Source organism: Loxodonta africana, chromosome X, assembly GCF_030014295.1.
Source record: "Loxodonta africana isolate mLoxAfr1 chromosome X, mLoxAfr1.hap2, whole genome shotgun sequence".
Classification (NCBI taxonomy): Eukaryota; Metazoa; Chordata; class Mammalia; order Proboscidea; family Elephantidae; genus Loxodonta; species Loxodonta africana.
In genome coordinates, this window is record NC_087369.1 from 69,800,972 (window position 1) to 69,818,052 (window position 17,081).

Sequence of the window (17,081 nt, forward strand, 5' to 3'; positions counted from 1 at the left end):
GTTGGTAAAGCTGCATGTCTATCTGAAAAAAAAAAAAAAAGAAATAGGGCCCATACCTCACAAAATGGACCAGAGACCTAAATAAAAAACCTAAAATGTTAAAGATCATGGAAGAAAAAATAGGGACGACACTAGTACATGGCATAAACATTTGAACTGCCGACCTGTTGATTAGCAGCCGTAGCATTTAACCACTACACTACCAGGGTTTCCATAAATACAATATAAACCATAATTAACAATGTACAAACACTAGAACATAAACTAAATAACTGGGAACTCCTAGACATTAAACACTTATGCTCATCAAAAAACTCCACCAAAAGAGTAAAAAGAGAACCTACAGACTGGGGGAAAAAAATGGTTATAACATATCCCACAAGGGTCTAATATCTAAAAATCTATAGAATACTTCAACAGCTCAATGAAAAGACAAATAATCCAATTAAAAAATGGGCAAAGGATATGAACAGACACTTGAACAAAGAAGACATTCAGGTAGCTGCCAGACTAATGAGGAAATGCTTGCCATCATTAGCCATTAGAGAAATGCAAATCAAAACTACACTGAGATACCATCTCACCCCAACATTAATGCAACTAATCCAAAAAAACACAAAATGACAAATGTTGGAGAGGTTGTGGGGAGATTTGAACTCTTATGCGCTGCTGGTGGGAGTGTAAAATGGTACGACGACTATGGGAAACTATATGGCACCTCCTTCAAAAGCCAGAAATAGAAATACCATATGATCCAGCAATCTCAGTACCCACAGCCATTGAGTTGATTCCTACTCGTAGTGACCCCATAGGGTTTCCAAGGCTGCAAATCTCTACAAAAACAGACTGCCACATTTTTCTCCTATGGAGCCACTGTTGGTATCAAATTGTTGACTTTTCGGTTAGCAGTCCATTGCCTTAACCACTAAACTCCCAGGGTTTCTTTAGCAATTCCAGTACTAGGAATATATCCTAGAGAAATAAGAGCCATCATACGAATAGACATATACAAACACAGCCATGTTCATTGCAGCATTATTTACAATAGCAAAAAATGGAAACAACCTAAGTGCCCACCAACACATGAATGAACAAACAAATTATGGTACACACACACAATGGAATACTACACAACGATAAAGAACAATGATGAATCTGGGAAAAATTTCACAACATAGATGAATCTGGAGGACATTATACTGAATGTAATAAGTCAATTTCCAAAGGACAAATATTGTATGAGACCACTACTATAAAAACCCAAGAAAAGGTTTACACACAGAAATAAACAATCTTTGATGGTTACTAGGGATGGGACTTGCGGGTAGGGTAAATGACTAACCAGATAATAGACAAGTGTAAACTTTGGTGAAGGGAAAAACACACAATATAGGGGAAGTCAGCACAACTTGACCAAGGCAAAGTCATAGAAGCTTCCTAGACACATCCAAACACCTTAGGGGACCAAGTACAGGGGCTGAGGGCTGGGGACTGTGGTCTCAGGGGACATCTAGGTCAATGGCATATCATAGTTCATAAAATGTTCTACTTTCTACATTGGTGAGTAGCATCTGAGGTCTTAAAAGCTTTTGAGTGGCCATCTGAGATACATCTATTGGTCCCATCCCATCTGGAGCAAAGGAGAATGAAGAAAACCAAAGACACAAGGAAAATATTAGTCCAAAAGACTAATGGACCACATGAACCAGAGGCTCAAACAGCCTAAGCCCAGAAGAACTAGATGGTGCCCAGCTACCACCACTGACTGCTCTAACAGGGATCACAGCAGAGACCCCAAGACAGAGAGCGAAAAAAATGTAGAACAAAATTCAAATTCTCCAAAAAAAGTTCAGATTTAAAGGTTTCGCAGAGTCTGCATCAACACCTGAGACTATAAAAGACTATGGCCTCCAGAAAATCTGCTAACTCAGAACTGAAAGCCATTCCTGAAGTCCACCTTTCAGCCAAAGATTAGACAGACCTATAAAACAAACAACATGCATGAGGAAAATACTTCTTAGCGCAATCAGGTATAGAATACCAAATGGGCCCAAAAGCAAAGACAAGAAGGCAGGAAAGGACAGGAAAACTGGAGGAATGACACGGGGAACCCGGGGTGGAAAGGGAAAGGGTGAGAGGTGACACAATGTGGGGATTTCAACCAATGTCACAAAACAATTTGGGTATACATTTTTTAATGAGAAACTAATTTGCTTTGTAAACTTTCACCTAAAGCACAATAAAATTAAAAAAAAAAACTTGGCTCAGGACTCCCCTGGGAAGTGCCTGGAGGATTTCCTGCCTCTCCCTAGGTATATTGCTGAGGGTAGGTAGTCTCAGATAAGGTTCTTCTATGCATTAGATTAAATATTATTACAGATTCATTGAGAGCAATAAGCACAGAGATTAAGAGTTCCAGTTCCAAAACTACACTGTTAAGGTTTGAAACTTGACTCTGCCACTAAGATGACAAAACCCTCCTGGTTTGCCCAGAGGATTTCCTTGTTTTAACATTGAAAGCCTCATATCCCTGGAAATCCCTGAATTCTGAGCAAACTAAGATGGTTAGTCACCCTACCTGCCACTTACTATCTATATAACCTTGAGGCATTTCTAAAGCTCTGTATTTTTTAGTTCCCTCATTCGCAAAATGGGGATCATTTTACTGAATTTGTTGGGTTGTTCTAAGATTAAACACAATAATGTGTTCACAGTGCTTAGCACAGTGTATACAAAAAAAAAAAAAAAGAAAAAAAGAAACGTTGCCATCCAGTTGATTCCGACTTATAGCAACCCTGTAAGACAGAGTAAAACTGCCCCATAGGGTTTCCAAGGAGCGGCTGGTGGATTCAAACTGCCGACATTTTGGTTAGCAGCCGAATGCTTAACCATAGTAAATGAAGTTGTAATGATTACTATTCCAAAGAAAGTTTTAACCTATGCAATAAAAAAAAAAGGTGAGCTTAAATAATTAGATATAAAAAAGGAACTTCTGCTTATACAAGGGAAACCCTGGTGGTGCAGTGGTTAAGAGCTATGGCTGCTAACCAAAAGGAGGGCAGTTTGAATCCACGAGGTGCTCCTTGGAAACTCTATGGGGCAGTTCTACTCTGTCCTATAGGGTCGCTATGAGTCAAAATCGACTCGATGGCAACGGGTTTGGTTTGGTTTTTAGCTTATACAAGACAGCTTTGGAATGACCTTCCCTAGAAGATTTTTACAATGGAATGTTGAAATAACAATCTTGAATGTTTGAGTTGCAAAGCTGCCTGGAGCTAATCTCAATCTCCAGGTTTCTATGTCAAGGACACTGAGTCTCAGAAATACTGGTCATGATATTACTTTCATCATCCCTTTCCCTTGCTGCCCACTGCCTATTCCATCACTATAACCTTCAAAGCCGTCTGGGACCTGGCCCCAAACTATGAACCCAATCCCACTTTCCACTTATTGTCCCAAACTCAACCAGTGCTCCAATTAAATCTGTCCCTCACTGCCTTCTCATATATCTTGCTCCTACCTTGGAATCTTCATTCATATTGTTACCCTCTTTCTGGAATTACCTGCCCCAGATCCAAATCATGTTTCTTTTCTCCCAGAAAGCACTCCCTGACTATTCTAGCCCACAATGACCTCTTCACTTTTGACCCTCCCTTCCTAAGACATTTCATTTCCAGCAGGCACTCATTGGAAACACTATGGGGCAGTTCTACTCTGTCCTATGGAATTGCTATGAGTCGGAATTGACTCAGAGGCAATGGGTTTGATTTTTTGATTTCCTAAGGCACTTCACATCTAAACCACATGGTCTTCTCTCTTTAAAATGGATCCCTTCCACTACTTTATAGGCTCTGCAAAAGAAGGGGTCCACTCTTTTATTTCCTTATCAGCACCCCAACTCTTTTCTTTCCCGTATCCTCCACACCAATCCATCAGTAAATCCTATCAGCTCTCCTTTCAAATTTATATTAATCCATTCATTTATTTCCGTTTCTACTGCCACTTCCCTAGTCCAAACTCCATCATCATCTCACCTGGAAAACTGCAATAGCCTACCAGCTGCCTACTCTGCTCTCTCCCTGCCCTCCTCAACCATTCTCCACACAGGAGCCAGAGTGCTCTTTAATAATACAACCCAGAGTACATTGCTCACTTGCTTTAAACATTGCATTCACATTCAGAATAATATCCAAGCTCCTGACTATGGTCTACAAAGCCCTATATAATATGATCTTTGTAAACCTCTATGGTCTCATTTCATATCAGGCTTCCCCTAGTTCACTACACTCCAACCATATCGGTCTTCTTTCTGATCCTTAAACCAGTCATGCTTATTCTTACCTTAGGACATTGGGACTTATTGGTCCCTCTGCCTGGAATTCTTTGCTCAGAAATCTTCGTATAGTTCACTCCTCTTCATTATTTAGGCATCACCTCAAATTGACATAGAAGCTTTCCTGAAAGCCTCTCTGAGGTAATGTTCTCAACATTTTATAACATAACTGTATTTTACTTCCTTCATGGCATGTATAATTATATGAAATTATCTTGTTCTTTTATTTATGGGTCGTTATGTGCTTATTGTGAATTTCCCCTGAGAGCAAGAATCATGCCTATGTTTTTCAATTCTCTAGCACATAGAAGGTGTGAAATAATTGTATTATATGAGTGAATGTATACGTGAATAAATAACTATATACACTGTCCAAAAGTCATGGATGAGCGGTTGATGTGGAGAAGAAAGTCTGATGATTCCTTGAGGAGATGGGAATAGGTAGAAGAAATTCTGAGTCATGTAACCTGGGGCTAGCCACATCCTCTGAACCTTTCATTTGTTGTCGAAGCCCCTTCTTTTCAATACTCTGTTGACCTTGGCTTCCATGGCATTTCTCTCTCTTCCAAATATCCTCCTACATTTTTTTAACCAGTTCTTTGCAGTCCCTTTATTCTAACTTATCTTCTTCTACCTACTTAAGTGTTGATTTCTCCCTTAGGATTTCTTTCCTATCACTCTGTATGTTTATGTATTTTAACTATGAAAACGCCCAGATTTATCTCTGTACCTGGGCTTCTCTTTCTGGCTCTAGATTTCTATGTAAAACCACCTACTATGAAATCTCCACCTGGGTTTTACCAGTAACTTAAAATGTTACATGTCCCCAAATGAACACTTTCAACTGCAACCATATCACCCTGTCCCTGCTTCTGTATTTGCTCATTTGGTTAATGACATCACTATCCACATATTACACAAGCTGGAAATCTCAGCCATCCTTTCTTCTTGCTCAAACACACATCAAATTTGTGTCATTTTCCTCTAAAATATTCTTTAACTCCTCTCCCCTTCTCCAGCCCCACAGCCTGCACCCACTGGCAGGCACTCATAGTCTCTTGCAAGAGCCTCCTGCTGTGTTTCCCTGACTCTGGTGCCTCCTGACTCAGAGCTATTTTTATACTAATCCATAGTAAACTTACAAAAATCTTAATCAAATCCTGCCACTCATCATCTTAATAAAAGAAGCAAAATCTTTGATAGATTTCCATAACCTAGATGTCCTAACTCCTTACCAAGACCTTTCATAATTTGGCCTCTGCCTCTCTTTCTAACCAGGGTTTTAGCCATTTATATTCTCCTTCAACTCTACACTCTTGGTGTTTCTAAACAGGGGTGTTTTAGCATTTTGGGTGAGCATTTCTTCATTGTGTAAGGCCATCGTACACATTGGAAAAAGTTTTAGCATTTCTGACTCCCACTCTCTAAGTGCTAGTAGTACCTCCTTCCCACTACAGTCATTGTGATAACAGAAACTGCCTCCACACATTTCCAGATGCTCTTTATTATACTACCTTGAGTGGAGAACCATTGGATCAAATCAGCTATTCAACTTTTTCCAGATAGGTGCTGTTTCCATGCCACTATCCATATGGTTCCCACTGTTTATAATGCCATTCTTCACCACCCATTCCCTTTCTTTGCCTGGTGAAAGCTTACTCTTTCTTAAGAGCTCAATTTTAATCTCTGCTTTCCTAGGGAGCTTCACTCCAACAGTCAGGCAGAATTTTTCATTGTTTCCTCTCCGTTATCACAGCTCTTGGTACATAGCATCATCATAACCTTGTGATTATTGTTGATATGCCTGTCTCCCTTTCTCACTGTGAGCTACCTCATTCATCTTCATATCCCTCAAACCTAGATCAACAAGAAGAAAACAGATGTTTAGAGTGTTTTGGAAAAATGTAATAGAAAAAGAAGAGATAAAGGAAAAAAACAGAGAAAAGGAATAAAAAAGAAAGACAAGAAGAGAGGAAGGAATATAGAGTGAAAGAAAAATGAAAAGAAAATAAAAAAGGAGAAAATTAAAAATAAAAGGGAAAAAGAACATAAGATAGAAAGAAGGGAGTGAAATAGAAGAGAAGCAAAAAGGGGAGAAGAAGAAGCAAAAAAGGTAGAAAAGAAAGAAGGGAGATATGGAGAAAAGGGAAGAAAAAATAAGGAAGAAGGGAGGGAAAAGTAAAAAAGGAGAAAGTGAAAAAGAAGGAAAGAAGAAAAGACAAAGAACAAGAGAGACAAAAGAAAGAATGTAAAAAAATAAGAGTGAAGATTGGAGAAAATAAGGGATGGAAGAAAAAGAAGGAATGAATGAAGGAATAAAAGAAGGTAGGAAAAGAAGAAAGAGAGATATAAGAAAGGAGAAAAGACGAAAACAAAGAAAAAATAAGCAGACAGGGAAGGGAAAAGATGACAGAAGAGAGGGAAAAGGAGTGAGAAAAAAAAAGGGCAGGAAAGGGTGAGAAAAAGGGAAAAACAAATGAAGAGTTCCAATGGTGAGAGAGGAAAGAAACTCTAGTGAGGAACCAAGGCAGTAATGAATATGCACCTCTTTGCTGCTGAGAAGTTTCACATGAATTTATTGGGAAATAACATAAGCTCTAACTTTTTTATCTGCTACTCTACTTAGCTATTAAAGCTCTAATAGTAGTAGTTCTATTGTGAAGGGCTGAGGCATATTGTGCAGGGTGTATTTTTAAACACAGTACTTTGTTTTCTGTTGAATGTCGTTAAAATGTAGAATAAAGAGAAAAGATGATTTTTAAAAAATCACCAATAGCCCCACAATGACTCAAACACTCAGCATTTTGCTGCATTTCTTTCTGGGCTTTTGTTTTCTTTCTCTCTTTGTTCACTTAGTTTTTTATTTATCTTTACCTAATTGTAAGCATTCAGTACATAACACGTTGCATCTCCAAGCTGATGTTTTTAAACTATTGGCAAAAGTCCTCAAGTACGTAGGCATATTTAATGTTCCCCATTGCTACCATTCTCTCTAGAGTTCCAAAGCCAGATTCTGGTCCTGGCTCTTCCATTAACTTGATGCCTTTGCCCAGGTCTCTGGAGAAGCACAATGGTCTCTCTCATCAGTAGTCAGAGAGCAAGCCCCCAGGGGCAGAATGGTTATGAGAGATTATCTAGGAGTAAGAATCAATAGGAGTTAATGGAGAAGGGGCAAGAGGGAGAAGAGGAAATAATAGTGCCAACATTTCCAGCCTGAGCAAGTTATTTTTTCCCTCCAGATCTCTATACCTTGTCCCCATCAGTAAACTAAGAGAACCAAGAATATCTCAAAAATGTTCTTCAGTTGCAAACTTCTACGACGGAATCACTTCAGGAAAAGAGTTTAAAAGGCTTGTAAAATAAAAACATAAAAAAGGTTTGTGATTTAGCTAGCAAAAAAAAAAAAACCCTCAGGAATAATTAACCAAGAGTAACCTTCCAAGCTTTTACTCTTAGAAATACATTCTCCCTCTCTCTCCCCACACCACCCATCAGAATGTTTTAAGCCAACTACAAGCACCTTCCTTGGGCCTCAATGTGACACAAACAATAATTTCATTCATCCAAAGTAAGAATGAGCCATAGGGAGGCATAGGTACCTGGCTGGGGAGCCTAGTTCCTTATGTAGGAAGAAGATAAAACCTGGGTTTGGCTTTGAGGCCAAGGCCAGAGAATAAGGCCTTTCTTATTCAGAAGTTCCGCATGCCCTCTCCACTGCAAGCACTTGTTCCTCGCATTCCTTTCAGCTCCACTAACTGATATCTCCAATTTGCTCATGACCCTTCCTGGCCAAGAAAGTAGCACAAGGACATCTAAGTCAATTGCCATAATAAAATCTATTACGAAAACATTCTGCATTCTACTTTGGAGAGTGGCTTCTGGGGTCTTAAATGCTAGCAATCGGCCATCTAAGATGCACCGATTGGTCTCAACCCACCTGGAGCAAAGGAGCATGAAGAACACCAAAGACACAAGGTAATTATGAGCCCAAGAGACAGAAAGGACCACATAAACCAGAGACTCCATCAGCGTGAGGCCAGAAGAACTAGATGGTGCCTGGCTGCAACTGATGACTGCCCTGACAGGGAACACAACAGAGAACCCCTGAGGGAGCAGGAGAGCAGTGGGATGCAGATCCCAAATTCCCATAAAAAGACCAGACTTAACAGTCTGACTAAGACTAGAAGGACCCCGGAGGTCATGGTCCCCAGACCTTCTGTTAGCCCAAGACAGGAACCGTTCCCATAGCCAACTCTTCAAACACGGATTGGGCTGGACTATGGGATAGAAAATGATACTGGTGAAGAATGAGCTTCATGGATCAAGTAGACACATAAGACTATGTTGGCATCTCCTGTCTAGAGTGGAGATGAGAGGGCAGAGGGGACCAGAAGCTGACCAAATGGACTCAAAAATGGAGAGTGGAGGGAAAGAGTGTGCTGTCTTATTGGGGGGAGAGCAATTAGAAGTATATAGCAAGGTGTGTATAAATTTTTGTACGAGTGACTGACTTGATTTGTAAACCTTCACTTAAAGCACAATAAAAATTAATTTAAAAAAGAAAAATAGGAAGACCCTCAATGAGATGGATTGACACAGTGACTACAACAATGGGCTCAAACCTAGCAACAACTGTGAGTATGGCACAGGACTGGGCAGTGTCTCATTCTGTTGTACACAGGGTCTCTTTGAGTCAGAACTGACTGTATGGCACCTAAGAACAACAACAAATATTTTTGTTTTGTTTTAACTCCTTGAAGGCAAGCTTCCTGCACTGTGCATTCCTTATTATTCACCAGTGTCTAATATACAGGTCTATAACAGGTGCTGAACTTACGTATGTGGATTCATCAAACTTCATGCCAGTGGGTCATTTTAATGATTTTACATTTCCAATAAAACTTAATAGGCCCTGAATGCAATGGAAATGTGTATTTGGTTTTGGATGGGGATAAAGTGCTTGAATTTTATCTTTAGATATTCTAATGGCTAAAAATGTTCCCCCTTTTAAAGGAAAATAGCGTTTCCACTTCTTATTTGAGAAGAGGAATATGACAAGACTAAATTACAGACCTAGTAAGGATTTTAAACATTTGTTTCAACATTTAGCTGGGCATGTTACATACTGTTTTAATATGAGATTTAAGCAGATATCCTGTTATCAATCTCTCAGGGAACTAATCCAGCACACAGAGTGAGAAAGATTTTTTTTTTTTCGGAATCTTAGTCTCCTGTCTCAGTGCTGCCCTGCCCTGCATCTAGTGCTTGTCATAAGGGCAAAGCCAAGAGAAGAAAACACCATCATAGTTTTTGGAAGGAAGAAACATATTATGTGGAAGTTTTAATATAATACCTTAGGAAATCGAAGGAAAACATTAATGAGCTGTCTGTGGGGACTTTGCACCCTTGATTCTGTGCCTGGCCTCTAGAGGGCGATGCCGCACAAACTAGAGATTTTGCTTCTGTTGAAGATAAGCATCACTGGCTTAGCCCCTCCTCCCTCCCTGCAGCTGGCTGAAGAACTCTTCATCGAATTCTTCGCTAAAGGAGACAAGGGGCAAGAATCAGAGGCCACAAAGCATCCAGGCTCACCTCAACAGTTTTTGTATTTTTATCTAAGAACCTGTCCAGCTTAACCTTCCTGACAGCTCCTATTGTTAAGAGCTTAGATTCTGCAGCCACTTTACTGCCTGCTCAGGAGAGATCTTCAGAAAAGAGCCTGCCGTGTCTCCACTGCTCAGCCATCTTCCTGTTGCTCATCCCAATGTTGGGAACGATCTTTGCCCTGAGAGACGTCAGAGCCCAGTCAGTGACCCAGCCTGATGGTCCTGTCTCTGTCTCTGAAGGAGCCTCACTGGAGTTGAGATGCAATTACTCCTATTGGGAAACTCCTAATCTCTTCTGGTACACTCAATACCCCAGCCAAGGCCTCCAGCTTTTCCTTAAGTAGGGTACAGGTGACCCCCTGGGTAAAGGCATCAAAGGTTTTGAGGCCGAATTTAGGAAAAGTGAATCTTCCTTCAACCTGAGGAAACACTCTGCTCATTAAAGGACTTTGCTGAGTACTTTTGTGCTGTGAGCGACACCGCGCTTTGGACTGCAGGGGGAGCTGAACACAAACCTCCTGAGACACTACGGAAGATTAGTTACAAAAACGAACTTCTCTTAGTCCCCGAAATAACTGCATCGGAAAGATTTTGGATTCTGACATGGTAGACGTCGTGGTGTTTGTATCATGCAGGGACTTGCTGAGCCATTATGGGGCTGATAAACTTTAAATGGTTGGATGTAGGCATTGCGACATGGCACAAGACAGTTTTGTTTTTCATTCACCATTTTATCTTTAAATAACCCAAAACAAAGGGTGAACTCCTTTTGTGGGTTTCTCTCCTTCTTGCAAACATACTGCCTTCCTAAATTGGTAATTTTGGAATGGTTTTCCTTTAATCTTTCCTCTAGTTCCACAGTGTGCTGGTTATTTTCCCTTAGTTTTAGATGCCCCCGTTTAGAAGGAAGAAGATTTATTGGGATGGTGAATGGCTTAGAACAAGGCATATTCATGTGGATTTTAGTAAAATTATTACAAATATTGCAGAAAGAGGAATGAATAATTCAAATTCCTTAGTATTTCTTTTTCTTTTTTAAATTGTATTTTAGATGAAGGTATACAGAGCAAACAAGTTTCTCATTAAACAATTAATATACACACACATACACACACAAAGAAAGTAGCCCAAGTAGATGGACAGAAATAAAGACCCAGGAAATCTGGGGAAACCAGCTTAATGCTAAGTATTTGTCAAATCCAGTGCTAGGCTGGAATTATTAAATTGTCAAGGAGAAGACTTGTTTTGTTTAGGGATTTTTTTTTCTCCCAGATATGAATGGAACTTACAGAGCTAAAATAAAAGAAGTTCGGTGGGACCTGCCTGGAATGGCCATATTTTTCTTACAATTGTTATTACCACTTACTGGCTAGAAACAGAACACACCTAAGGACTACAAAGAAAAAATACTGCTGCATTAGGAAATGCCAGACATAGATGGAATCTGAAGAAACATTCTAGTTAAATCTTCTTGTCAACTCTCTTCTTTACAAAAAGGGCAGGGGTGAGGGCAAAGGAAGGAAAGCAAGCCACAGAGCAGAGTAGTGATTAGATCAAAATTACAGAACAAGTTAATGAGCAAGCTTGTGTGCTCAGATTCCTGGGCTGAACATGTTACAGTTCCCCCTCCCCTCAGAAGTGGAAGAGTTTGCAGAAATCATCACAGAATTTCAGAATTGAAAGGTACTTCTCATCAACCTCCCTTCTAATGCAAGGACTGTTTGTGTAATTATAATCTTTATGTGGCCAAGGGGCTACTTAGCCAAGTCCACTGTCTGTCTATATAAGAACTGCCTGAAGTTTCGGCAGCATCCAGGCTTCTCTCCTGTTGTTCCAGAAAGGAGTTGCCTCAGTCTTTTATTCATTCTATTCTACTTGCAGCTGGGAAGATCATCTAAAGAATCAGAACATGGAGAGCGCGTTGAGGAGGAAGGAGACAAAAGAATTTGAAAACTTTCCCAAGACACTCAACATGCCTCTTCTTTTCTCTTCACCAATTCCCTACACCTCAAGCCCAACAAAGTCTCTGAGCCTAGGATCAGATGCTAAAGCACTTACCAGGGTTGTCGGGTTGCATGATGGCCGTGAGAGAGGTGTGAGGAAACAGCATGGCTGCATCCTTCCTCATGCCCTGAAGCTGCACGGTGTTGCCTTGGAACATGACCCCATGCACATCAGTCTCGGTGCCCAGGCCGAGCAGGTGCCAGGCCACCATGTCACCCTTGCACATGTCCAGCCTGGGCAGGTTAGAGAACAGAAACCCATTAATGGCTGGAAAACAAGAAAACAAAGCAAAATTGGAAGATGAGACTCAAGCACCAGCCAGTAACATGGCATCAGTTCTGTACTATGATTTCCTACAACTGGAAACTGCCAAGTCATCCTCAGCCCCTCTGCCTTCTTCCCTAAACCACTTTGGTTATACTTATGACAGCTAGTAGATATTTCTGTCTCTCCCTCAGTATCCCTTGTGGCCACTCCACACATCCAGACCTGCCTCAACTCTCCACAGCCCAACTGCCACTCCACTCTGCTCCAGTGTAAGCTCCTGCCTCCAGTGCAATCCCCCCACAGGATCCTCACACTGCCTAAGGCTAAACTTTCTTAAAAAAAAAACTCAGAGATCGGATCACTTATTTAGCTTATTTTTGAAGCCGTTCAAGGGTTCCCCACCATCTACGGAATGAAATCCTGACTCCTTAGTCTGGTTTCAAGGCTCTTTGGCATGAGGGCCAAACTGGTCTTTCTGGCCTCATCTCCTGCCACTCCTTCACCATGCCTCATGTCTTGGCAACACTGAACCACTTTCCACTGCCACAACGCCATCTTCCTTCCCCTCCTACCCACTGCCAAAAGCACCAACCTATTTCCTCTTCCTTGGCTTCTGTGGCATCACACTCTCCTGGTTCTCTTCCAACCTCTCTAATAGTTCATTATCCATCTTGCTCTCATTCTCCATGCCCTGCATAAGTGTTGGGGTTCCCCAGGGTTCCACCTTCAACTCTCTACCTGTCTCCTCTTCATCATCACTGCCACTGCCCTGGTTCTTGCCCTCATCCTCTCTGGCCTGGACTTCTGCAGTAGCTTCCTCCCTGGTACTCCTGCCTACACTCTGTCTCCCTCTCCCTCACATACACACCCCATTATCATATGAACTCTATGTTCTCTGCATCCCCAAGGCCTTAAACATGATAGGTGCTTATAAAACATACGCTGACTTTTCACATGCTATTCCTTCTACATGGAGTAATCTTCCTTTATGGTCTCTCTCTATGGTAACCTGTAATTCGTCCATCATGTTCTGGCACAAAGGTCACCACCCTGCGAAGCAGAGATATCTCTCTATCTCTTTCCCACAGCAATTTTGCATCACAAAATTCTGCAGTAGCACTTACCACACAGACTACAATGATTTATCTATCTCCTGCACTGGATTGACCTAGCAGGAAGTACATCATTTAATTTTTTTCTTTTATATATGTGACAGCCTGAGTGCCTGGTACATTGCCAGGTACCAGTTAGGTGCTCAGTAAATTCAAACTGAAATGAACTTGGCCCACAGGACTGTCTTACTTTTTCCAGCTAATGGAAATGATTGGTGATGGGAACCAAGAGATAGCGCCAAAAGGCAATGCACTTGTTCTTCCACTCCTCCCACCCTCTTACCCTCCTCTGAAAAATACAGGTAAGCCTGTTTAGAGTTGACCCCCACAATCGCTGGAACTATCCATAATGAGACATCCTGTCTGATAATCCCCTGGACTGCCTATGGGAATATTACCAATACCCCGATTCTGCTTTCCCTGCCCATAATGTCCTGATTACAAATCTATTCAGTGTTCAAGCCCCAGCTCAAGCACTTTTTTTCCTCCAGGAATCCTTTTTCTTTTCTTTTTTTTTAATTTAGAAAACTTTATTTTTCAGATTGAAAAATTATCAGGGAGATTTGAGAGCACATTATATACACTTAACAATAACAGGGTGCTATTAAAAGGAATAATTTGATCAAAATAAAGGAAAAAAATCCTAGAAATGTAAATAATGTCATTTCTGAATTAAAAAAAATACAAAGACACACACAAAATAATAAAGTTGAGGAAATTTCTGAAATGTAAGCCCCCAGAAAAAACAAAATCAAGAAACAGAAAATAGGAGTGGAATGATGAGACGCTTAGAGGACTGATTCAGGATGTTCGAGATTCGACTAGGTGGTATCCCAGGGTTAAGTATTGAACTGTGTCCCTCAAAAAGTTATATTGAACTCTGAACCCCTGTACCTATAAACATGACTCTGTTTGGAAACAGGGAGTTTTCTTTTGTTATGTTAATGGGTCGTATCATTGTAGGATAGGTCCTAAACCTAATCCCTTTTTCCACTCATTATTGTATTTTAGATAAAGGTTTACAGAACAAACCAGCTTCTCATTAAATAATTAGTACACTTATTGTTTTGTGACATTGGTTATCAACCCCACAACATGTCAACACTCTCTCCTTCTCAATCTTGGGTTCCCTATTACCAGCTTTCCTGTCCCCTTCTGCCTTCTAGTCCTTGCCCATGGGCTGGTGTGCCCCTTTAGTCTCATTTTGTTTTATGAGACTGTCCAATCTTTGTCTGAAGGGTGGACCTCAGGAGACACTTCATTACTGAGGCAAAATGGTGTCTAGAGGCCATAAGCCAGGAATTTCTCCAGTCTCCGTCTGACCAGTAAGTATGGCCTTTATTATTTATTTATTTTTGTGTTAGAATTTTGTTCTACAATTTTCTCCAGCTCTGTCTGGGACCCTCTGTTGGGATCCCTGTCAGAGCAGTACGTGGTGGTAGCAGGGAACCATCTAGTTGTACTGGACTCAGTCTGGTGGAGGCTGTAGTACTTGAGCTCCATCAGGAATTTGGATTAATCTTTCCTTCGTGTCTTTGATTTTCTTCATCCTTTCTTGCTCCAGAGGAGGTGAGAACAGTGGAGTATCTTAGATGGCCACGCACAAGCTTTTAAGACCCCAGATATTGCTCACCAAAGTAGAATATTTTCTTTATAAACTATGTTATGCCAGTTGAGCTATATGTTCCCCAAGACCACGATCCCCACAGCCCTCAGTCCAATAATTTGGTCCCTTAGGCAATTTGGATTTGTCTATGCAGCTTCCATTACCTTGCCTTGGACAGTCTGTACTGGCTTCCCCAATACTGTGTACTGTCTTACTCTTCACCAAAGTTAACACTTATCTATTGCCCACTTAGTGTTTTTCCATACCCACCGCTCCCCTCCCTCATAACCACCAAAGATTGTTTCTTTTTGTGTGTAAAGCTTTTCATGAGTTTTCATAGTAGTGGTCTCATACAATATTTGTCCTTTTGTGGTTGACTTATTTCACTCAGCATAATGCCCTCTAGATTCATCTATGTTGTGAGATGCTTCACAGATTCATCATTGTTCTTTATCCTTGCATAGTATTTCACTGTGTGTATGTACCATAGTTTTTTTATCCATTCACCTGTTGTTGAGCGTCTAGATGGTTTCCATCTTTTTGCTATTGTGAGCAATGCTGCAACAAACATGAGTGTGCATATGTTTATTCGTGTGACGACTCTTATTTCTCTAGGATATATTCCTAGGAGTGGAGTTGCTGAATCATATGGTATTTCTATTTCTAGCTTTCTAAGGAAGCACCATTTCATTTTCCAAAATGGTTGTACCATTTTGCATTCCCACCAGCAATACGTAAAATTTCCTGCAGCCTCTCCAACGTTTGTTATTTTCTGTTTTTTGGATTCGTGCCAGTAATGTCTTTGATTTGCATTTTTCTAATGGATAGTGATTGCGAGTATATCCACATGTGTCTGTTAGCCGCTTGTATGTCTTCTTTGGTGAGGTGCCTGTTCATTTCCTTTGCCCATTTTTTAATTGGATTATTTGTCTTTTTTGTTGTAGAGGTGTTGGATTTTCCTGTAGATTTTAGAGACTAGATCTTTGTCGGATTTGTCATAGCCAAAATTATTTTTTCCCTGTTTCTAGGTTCTCTTTTTATCCTTTTGGTGAATTCTTTTGATGAGCATAATTGTTTAATTTTTAGAAGATCCCAGTTACCTAGCTTATTTTCTGGAATTTGTGTGTTGTTAGTTATGGTTTGTGTCCTGTTAATGCTGTGTATTAGGGCCTCTAGCTTTGGCCCTATTTTTTCTTCTATGGCCTTTATAGTTTTTGGTTTTATATTTAGGTCTTTGATCCCCATTTGAATCAGTTTTTGTGTATGATATGAGGTATGGGACCTGTTTCATTTATTTGCAGATGGACATCCAGTTTTGCCAGCATCATTTTTTAAGAAGGCTGTCTTTTTCTTAACTGATGGGCTTTGGGCCCTTGTCAAAGATCAGGTGACTGTAGGTGGATGGATTTACATTTGGGTTCTCAATTCTGTCCCACTGGTCAATGTATCTGTCCTTGTACCAGTACCAGGGTGTTTTGAGAACCATAGCTGTATAGTAGGTTCTGAGGTCAGATAGTGAGAGTTCTTCTACTTTCTTCTTCTCCAGTAGTGCTTCACTTATCCAGGATCTCTTCCCTTTCCAAATAAAGTTAAGGGCTAGTTTTTTCATCTCTTTAAAGAATGCTGTTGGTATTTGGATCGGGTTTGCATTGTATTTGTAAATCGCTTTTGGTAGAATTAACATTTTCACAATATTAAGTCTGCCTATTTTTTTTTTATTCATGAGCTCGGTATGTTTTTCCATTTATGTAGATCTCTTTTGGTTTCTTGCAGTAGTGTCGTGTAGTTTTCTTTGTATACATATTTTACATCCCTGGTTAGATTTATTCCTAAGTATTTTATTATTTTATAGGCTATTATAAGAGATATTGTTTTCCTGATTTCCTTTTCATCTTTCTCTTTATTGGTATATAGGAATCCAAGTGATTTTTAGATGTTTATCTTATATCCTGCTACTCTGCTGAATCTTTGTTAGTTGTAGTAGTTTTATCTTGAAGTCTTTTAGGGTTTCTATATATAGTATCATATCATCCCCAAACAGGGACAATTTTACTTCTTCCTTACCAACTTGGATGCCCCTTATTTCTTTTTCTTGCCTTACTGCTCTAGCTAGGACTTCCAGCACAATATTAAATAGGAGTGGTGAAAAGGGC

General features: G+C 40.3%; 1 protein-coding gene across 6 annotated transcripts in view; it reads right to left on the minus strand.

Moving 5' to 3' along the window:
- HEPH (hephaestin) overlaps positions 1 to 17,081 on the minus strand; it is a 218,329-nt gene that overhangs the window by 131,882 nt on the left and 69,366 nt on the right. For 3 of the 6 annotated variants that reach the window (XM_064278366.1, XM_064278368.1, XM_003412748.3), the window contains exon 11: positions 11,998 to 12,210. The exons of the other annotated variants lie outside the window; for them this stretch is intronic. In XM_064278366.1, coding sequence (XP_064134436.1) covers positions 11,998 to 12,210 — 213 coding nt within the window. The remainder of the gene's footprint in view (positions 1 to 11,997; positions 12,211 to 17,081) is intronic. 6 annotated transcript variants of the gene reach the window in all.